Source organism: Otolemur garnettii, unplaced genomic scaffold (assembly GCF_000181295.1).
Source record: "Otolemur garnettii isolate 467f Iridium unplaced genomic scaffold, OtoGar3 scaffold00005, whole genome shotgun sequence".
Lineage (NCBI taxonomy): Eukaryota > Metazoa > Chordata > Mammalia > Primates > Galagidae > Otolemur > Otolemur garnettii.
In genome coordinates this window covers 42,648,852-42,656,737 of record NW_003852400.1, presented here as the reverse complement: position 1 = coordinate 42,656,737, position 7,886 = coordinate 42,648,852, and the positions used below count along the sequence as shown (strand labels likewise).

Genomic DNA, 7,886 nt, shown 5'->3' with positions numbered 1-7,886 from the left:
TTAGATTGAAAAGTAAGTCTCCCTCCGCCTCTGCCCCCTGATCACCCCTCACAAGAGGCTACCATTGCCCCCAGCTATATGTCACTCAGAGACCGTCTATTTATATAAGTAAATATCTACTTTTTAAAAAAATGTATAAATAGACCGGGTGCAGTTGCTCATGTCTCTAATCCCAGGGATTTGGGAGGCTAAGGAGGCTAAGACCCATTGAGGCCAAGAGTTGGAGAATAGTCTGGACAACATGGCAAGACCTTTTCTCTACAAAACATTTACAAATTAGGCAGATGTGGTGGTACATGCGTGTGGCCCCAGGTACTCAGGAGGCTGAGGCAGAAGGCTCTCTTGAGCCCAGAAATTCAAGGCTGCAGTGAGCTATGATGAGCTATGCAGAAATTCAAAGCTGCACTCCTGCCTGGGTGAGAGTGAGATCCAATATCTAAAAATAATAAAACAATAACAACAAAAAAGTAGCATATTACATCATATTATATGCTGTTCCGGACTTTTTTTTTTTTTTTTATTTAACATGTCTTGGGGAAACTTCTGTAGCTGTGGATAAAGAGCTGCCTCATTCTTTTTCATTTATTTATTTATTTATTTAGACAGAATTCCACTATGTTGCCCTCAGTAGAGTGCCATGGTGTCACAGCTCACAACAACCTCCAACTCTTGGGCTCAAGTGATTCTCTTGGCTCAGCCTCCCGAGCAGCTGGGACTATAGCTGCCTGCCACAACACCTGGCTATTGTTTTTTGTTTGTTTTTATAGCGGGCCTGCCCGGGCCTGTTCGAACCCACTAGCCCTGGTGCATGTGGCTGGCACCCGAACCACTGAGCTATGGGTGCCAAGCCTTTTTCTTTCTTTTAAATTATAATTTTTTTTTTCTTTTGAGACAGAGTCTCTTGCCCAGGCTAGAATGTTGTGGCATCAGCATTATTTCACAGGAACCTGAAACACCTAGGTTCAAGCAATCCTCCTGCCTCAGCCTCCCAAGTAGCTGTAGTACAGGCTCCCACCACAACATCCTGTTAATTTTTTTATTTTTAGTAGAGACTGGGTCTCGCTCTTGTTCAGGCTGACTGTAAATTCATATTATATGCTGTTCTGAACTTTTCTTTTTTAATTTAACTTATCTTGGGGAAACTTTCATAGCTGTGGATAACGAGCCGCCTCATTCTTTTTAATTAATTAATTTATTTATACAGAGTTCCATTATGTTGCCCTCAGTAGAGTGCCATGGTGTCACAGCTCACAGCAACATCCAACTCTTGGGCTCAAGTGATTCTCTTGCCTCAGCCTCCCAAGTAGCTGGAACTATAGCCACATGCCACAAAGCCTGGGTATCTTGAGCTCAAGGGATCTTCCTGTCTCAGCCTCACAGAGTGTTAGGATTATAGGCGTATCCCACCACACCTGGCCTGCTTCACTCTTTTTCAAAGAAAGTTTAATATGAAAGGTGCTATAGTTGAGAATTATATAGTATATAATTTATTTTTGCCAATTCAAAAACTAGATTAATCCTTAGTATTCTGGTCTTTAATATTGCATAGTTCAAAGCTTTGACATTTTTCTCTCCCAATGGCTCTATTTTCATCACTAAGATTCCCCCACTCAATGCCTCTCCAATCCCCCTCGGATGTGTAATGCTTCTCTAGCTTAGTCATTTGATCTCCTTTTTGATGAGTCAAATCTAAATAAACACAGATGATGTGGCTCAGATGCCTCTTAAGTCCAAAAGACTAAAAAATAAAATAAAAAGAAATGGGAGGACTGAGGGTTGAGAGTTTGGGGCACGTTGGAGATTTGAATACATACATGTGCACCAGTCTTAATTTCTCATCAACTCCAGCTACATTCTTGTCTCCCTCGGTCTGCATCCGCAGAGTATCGGCTGGTAACACGAGACCAGGGCACATCTCTGCACTGTTCTAAGGAGTCTGAGTTCCTTAGTCATTGTAGTTCACCAAGAGAAAGCCCTCAGCTACGTTTCAGTACTGTTTCTGATCCCCACTCTCTTTTTCTCTTGAGGTAAGCAAGGCACAAGGCATTTGCCAAGGATAACTGAGAATGTGAGAGCAGTCCTTGACTGGGCAGCTTTTGCTTGCTGTGTGCTAAATGCGACTCCGAAACATGCCCTATAAATAGCCGTTCATTGTCGGCGCGTGAGAAAAGACAAGAGAATGTGCCGCGTTATGATTCAGGCCTAATTAAGTGGCTGTGTCTGGGGACGGCTGCAAACCACTAGCTGCTCCGACTGGAAATCCAGGTTGCAGCACTTGCGAAGGCGCCCACTGACTGCAGGTGGACGAGGCGAGGCGGTTGGGTGCTGTTTTTGCTTCCAGTATGGCAAAGATCATTTTGAGGCACCTGATAGAGACTCCAGTGCGCTACCAGGAGGAGTTTGAAGCTCGAGGTTTGGAAGACTGCAGGCTGGATCATGCTTTATACGCACTGCCAGGGCCAACCATCACCGACCTGAGTAAGCCCAGGGCGGAGGCGCAGCCTCCTGCAGGGGACTCGGCCGCAGAGTCGCTGCCCGGACAAGGCAAAGCCCGCTTTCAAATCCTGCTGGACGTGGTCCAGTTCCTCCCCGAAGACATCATCATTCAGACTTTCGAAGGCTGGCTGCTGATCAAGGCGCAACACGGAACCAGAATGGACGAGCATGGGTTTGTCTCAAGGAGCTTCACCCGACAGTACAAGCTGCCAGATGGCGTGGAAACCCAAGACTTGTCTGCGATCCTCTGCCACGATGGAATTTTGGTGGTAGAAGTAAAGGATCCAGCTGAGACTAAGTGAGATCGTATCAGTTCCTGTTCACAGGACACCAGTATTATAGTTCAGTTAATGATCTCATGGGAATGATTGTATCACCGACGTTTGAAATGATTTACCACGATTTTTATGAAGATTAAAAATATGTACATAGCTCCTGGTATGTTGAGGTTGTCTTTATTATTTCTTACTCAGAAAGGAGACCTGTTAAATATGTCTGTGCAGCTCACAGTGATACTGTTCTTAACAACTGGAACACTGAAAATTTAGGAGACTGTAGTTTGCTAGTGGAGAGGACTGGGGCTTATTTCTTCTTTACTCTGACAGCACCGGGGAGGCTGCATTTGTGATAACTGATGGCAAAGAGCCATATGCATTCAAAGAATTCTTACTCATTTTACGAACATTTGTGTATTGCTAAAAACAGTTGTGGGATTCCTTTCACTTGATAAGCTTTTTTGTTTCTTAGTGTATTTTAATTAAAGTGGTACTTTGTAAAGGTGGAGCCTGGAAATTAAAATAATGTTGTTGGAAATTGGATCTGAAATCTATTTATGCTTCATGATGATAACCTGCCTTAAACGGCAGTTGGAATTTTCAGATAATCTTATTTTTTTTAAAGTTCAAATATGTACCTCATTCATCTTTTTTAATCTAAACTGAATCTTATCTGAATCGTTTATTTAAAAAAAATAGTATAAAATCTATGGACACTTACGAAATGTTGATAAGATATGCATTACCATATCCTCTTATAAATTAAGTTTAGAAAACGACTTTAGAAAGTTTGATTACTGAATTCAGCAAATTTTAATCTGGGCTATTTAGATGTTCCTTAACATTTTCGACTACTGGAGATGGATGTTGCATCTGCTGTCTCCGCATAATCCTTAGCTTTAAATAGCTGCACAGCCGGCGGAGGTTAGGACACCTGAGCTCACACTGGGCATGGGAGTTTATGAAGACGTCTGATAATTGGTGCTTGTGATATGCTCCCAAAGTGCTGCTTGGCTCAAGGGCAAGATATTGGTAGAGGTTAAGAATTTGTTTTAGGAATATTGCCTTCAACAGCTGGTCCGTGACATTCCAAAGATTTGCTAACTCATTCTGAACACATGGAATATTTCTTCAGATGAAATAGCTGCCTTCTTTTGGCCCCTGCCCTGAATGTGAGCTGACAATGAGCCTGAGGACAGTGCTAAGAATAGAAAAGGCACGCAGGGTGTGGAAAACACCAGGGTAAACGCGGACTGCTGACAATATCACTGTGACCTCCCTGGCGCCTTATTTGTAGTTTAAGTAAAAAAGTAAATGTCATAAAATGATAGAAAAAGAAATCAAGCAGTTCTAAAAGCAATTTTGAAATATCATCTGAGAGGGATATTTGTTTACAATTAAATTGAAAGGATTTTGGGGTGATATATGCCCGGACGACGGACACCTATCCACAGGTTTGTGCCTTCAACTCTGGGATGTGAAATTTTGTTTGACAAACTGAATGGCACAACTCAGCTTGGCCAAAGTGAATAGTAATCAATGGGATTCCAGATCTACTAATAAAATTAGAACTGGGATAGCATCTGTTGCACATTGGTTTATTATTCTTTCTTATTGGTTGACAGAATCGTGTGAAAACTGGTGCTGTGAAAAATACACAACCCCTCCCTCCTTTGGCCTTAATCTTAACTCTAGATGAGATCTTGCTTCTGGGAAAAATTCAGGAGGTGAAATTTCCTATTACAAGGAGTCACTGATAGTAAATACTTCCTTTAAAAATGAAAATTAAGGTGCTCGCTTCTGCAGCACATATACTAAAATTGGAATGATACAGAGAAGATTAGCATGGCCCCTGCACAAGGATGACACGCCAATTTGTGAAGTGTTCCATATTTTTGAAGTGAAAAAAAAAAAAAAGAAAATTAAGGCTGGGGGGAGGCTGAGGCAGGTGGATTGCCTGAGCTCATGGGTTTGAAACCAGCCTGAGCCAGAGTGAGACCTCATCTCTAAAAATAGCTGGGCATTGTGGTAGGTGCCCATAGTCCCAGCTACTCAGGAGGCTGAGACAAGAGGATGGCTTGAGCCCAGGAGTTTGAGGTTGCTGTGAGCTATGACGCCAGGGCACTCACCCCAGGGTGGCCGAGTGAGACGCTGTCTCAAAAAAAAGAAGAAAGAAAATTAAAATAGGCATTATTTCCACTCAGCATTTACTTTTTCTAAAATAAATTTAAAATCATACACAGCAATTTCCTTGATTTGGTAAACATACCAAACACTATAAAAATAAAACCATTTATTATTATTCTGCTACTTGCAGTAACTGTCTAGTTCAGTCTACATGGTACATTTATTACTTTTCACAAAATTAGGATTATGTCTGAATAGACTTTGATATTCTGACCATACTGGTTTTTGTCTGTTACCCTCCCCACTCCCACAATTTAAACCCATTCTTTGTCCTTCTGAACCCAAGTGGGCTGACTCCAAGGGCCACATCATTCTGGTTTCCAGCTCCGTTCAGCCAGTAAGAGGGAGCAATGGGAGACAAGAGATTACAGAGAGATTATTGGGTGGGAGGGGCAGGAGGGGAGAAAGGTCAGGGCATTTGTTCTCCATTCCCAACCTGCTGCAAACTGAGCCCCTGTCAGGACCTGTGCCCTTCCGTGATGGGACTCGTCCGGGGCTCCCAGTTTTAATGGACTTAAATGAACAGCTGTACGACACTGTTCATTCTTTTTGTTCATTCAGTAGGAGGGAGGGGTAGCTTTCTGCTCTTTCCCTTATGGATTCCCTTTACTTTGCTCCTCTCTCCTAAATAGTCCCTACATTAAAGGCCCTTCAGGCAGTGGAATTCTGTTTTCTGCCAGAACTCTGATTGTTTGACCTTAAGTGGTTTAAAAAAAAAAATTAATGCATCGCTTTCTTTTGCTACTAGACATGAACTGATTTGTAACGGCTATTCGCTATTCCAAAATAGATAAATCATATTATCATTTAGCTGCTCCTTTTCACTCTTGGCCCCAACAGAAAACAGATGGCACGCTCAAATTAGAATAAGCTGAGAAGGGTTTATTTATAAAGAGACTAATTACAAAGGAGTGGGGGGGCAGGGTATAGAGGCTCCGCGAAGGGAAGTACAGTGATCTGAGGGTGGCAGTGTGGAGTTATGTCTCTAGGTCCGAAGGGATGTGAAGAGGAAGCAGTTCTCAGAAATCCAAAAAGAAAGTGGGACAGAGGAGACCATCAGCTGCAGCTACAACCAGTCCAAGGTGACCTTTCACAGGGAGGGAGCCAGAAAAACAAATAGTGTCTCCCTCCAATCTCCTACCAGGGTCTTCCATTGGCTGGATCTAGCTTGTGGCCACAGGGTGCTGGGAACCCTGCTGGGAGGGGAGGAACCCCACAGGGAGGCTCAGCAGCCTCCCAGGACAGAGGGCCAGAGTGCAGAAAAGTGGGAGTTGGCCCCAGAGGGGCGAGGGGAGGATATCCAGCATGACAGTCAAATGAATCCTGGTATCAGAATTCTCCATGCAAAACCCTTTTCTGCAAAGTACAGCCTGAGACAAGGATTGAAAAGCTGACACTAGATTTGGGAAGTGCAAGCCCAGCATAGTAAAAGGGGGAGAAATAGGGGGAAAGAGGCAAGAAAAAATGGGAGGCTGCGTGGTGGGACGATGGGACCAGTTACCAGGCGAGCTACCGTGGCACCATGGGCTATGAAGAGGCTCATGGGGGTCTCAGCAGGGATTTTGGCACATGGAACCACTTCTCCACAAGGAGAAGTTTTTTTGTTTTTTTTTTTCTTTTATTTTTTGAGACAGAGTCTTACCATGTCACCCTCCGTAGAGTGCTGTGGCGTTACAGCTCACAGCAACCTCTCATTCTTGGACATAAACAATTCTCTTGCCTCAGTCTCCCAAGTAGCCAGAACTATAGGCAGCTGCCACAACGCCTGGCCATTCTTCGACTGCAGTTGTCATTGTTGTTTGGCAGGCCTGGACTGGGTTCAAATTTACCAGCTGTGGTGTATGTGGCAGGCACCCTAGCCGCTAAGCTACAGGTGCCGAACCTGGAGAAGTTTTCTTTAGGGAGAAAACAAAGCTTAAAGCAGCCCCCAGGAGAATGAAGGAGCTGGTATTGGCTCTCTCTGTTTCCTTCCATATCCCATTTCTCGTTAGTCAAGTTTGGCTCAGAGAATAGACTATCTTGCACTTGTATACCATCCAATCACTTGTTGGCTGTCAGGAAACCAGATCTTTACAGTGTGACATTTCATCCACACTGGGAGCAGAAGATTGACTCAGCATGGTTAGGGCTCAGGCGGGGGAGTACAAGCTCAGGGCTTCTACCTGGACTCCTGCCTCCTTGGGAAGCTTGGCAAAGAATCTGGCAAAGGTGGAAGCAGCATGGTCTGGAAGGCAGGCGATGCCTTCAGGAACAAGGTGGCCAGCAAGAAGGTACGTGAGAATTATATCCAATGTAACCTCAATTTAGAAGTGCAGGTAAGGAAGACTGGGCAAATCAGACAGTCATAGCACCTGCAGCCTCTGCACTCCACACTGCCTTCAAGTCCTACGGGCCTCAATGGCACCTTAGAATTTGATCTACTTTTTAATCTACTTAGGGGCAAATTTAGTCCTCTTACACTTCTCTAGGATTTTTCTTTTCCTGTGCATTGTGGACTAAAGTTGCTTGTTTGTTTATTATTTAAAGCTATCTTCCTCAAAGTCCTGAAGTCAATGAAGATTTTGAAGACCTTGGCTCCCGTTGACTTCCCCAAGTCCAAACTATACTGCGGTCTGCAACTTGTCCTTGACTTAGTTCTCACCTCCTTGCCCTTAAGGTAGAGGCAAAGCACTGGAAATCTTATTTGGAAATGAAAACAAATTAAAACAAAACAACAACAAAAAAGGAAGCAACGTGCTTCCCAGCTAGCTCTCTTGCTCATCCTTTCAACCATTACAGCAGAGTGGGATACAGCATAGTGACTATCTTATTCCTACAGAAGTTATTACTAATCCCTGAAAGATGTCCAGTTAGGCCAAAGTCACGTTAGCTATCAGCTCACTGACTGTATTTGGCAATTACACATGCTTACCAGGCACACAGGCTCTT

General features: G+C 43.7%; 1 protein-coding gene and 1 non-coding gene across 2 annotated transcripts; both read left to right on the top strand.

Moving 5' to 3' along the window:
* Positions 1-2,317: 2,317 nt before the first annotated feature.
* On the top strand, positions 2,318-2,837 carry HSPB3 (heat shock protein family B (small) member 3). Its single transcript, XM_003782777.2, has one exon. The coding sequence runs from the start codon at positions 2,343-2,345 to the stop codon at positions 2,796-2,798; it is 456 nt and encodes a 151-aa protein (XP_003782825.1). The 5' UTR covers positions 2,318-2,342; the 3' UTR covers positions 2,799-2,837.
* Positions 2,838-4,561: 1,724 nt separating this feature from the next.
* Positions 4,562-4,668, top strand: LOC111722048. Its single transcript, XR_002770995.1, has one exon. It is a non-coding gene; the product is annotated as a U6 spliceosomal RNA (small nuclear RNA).
* Positions 4,669-7,886: the final 3,218 nt, after the last annotated feature.

Coding starts and splice junctions, on each gene's coding strand:
- HSPB3 (XM_003782777.2), top strand. CDS start 2,343: ATGGCAAAGATCATTTTGAGGCACCTGATAGAGACTCCAGTGCGCTAC.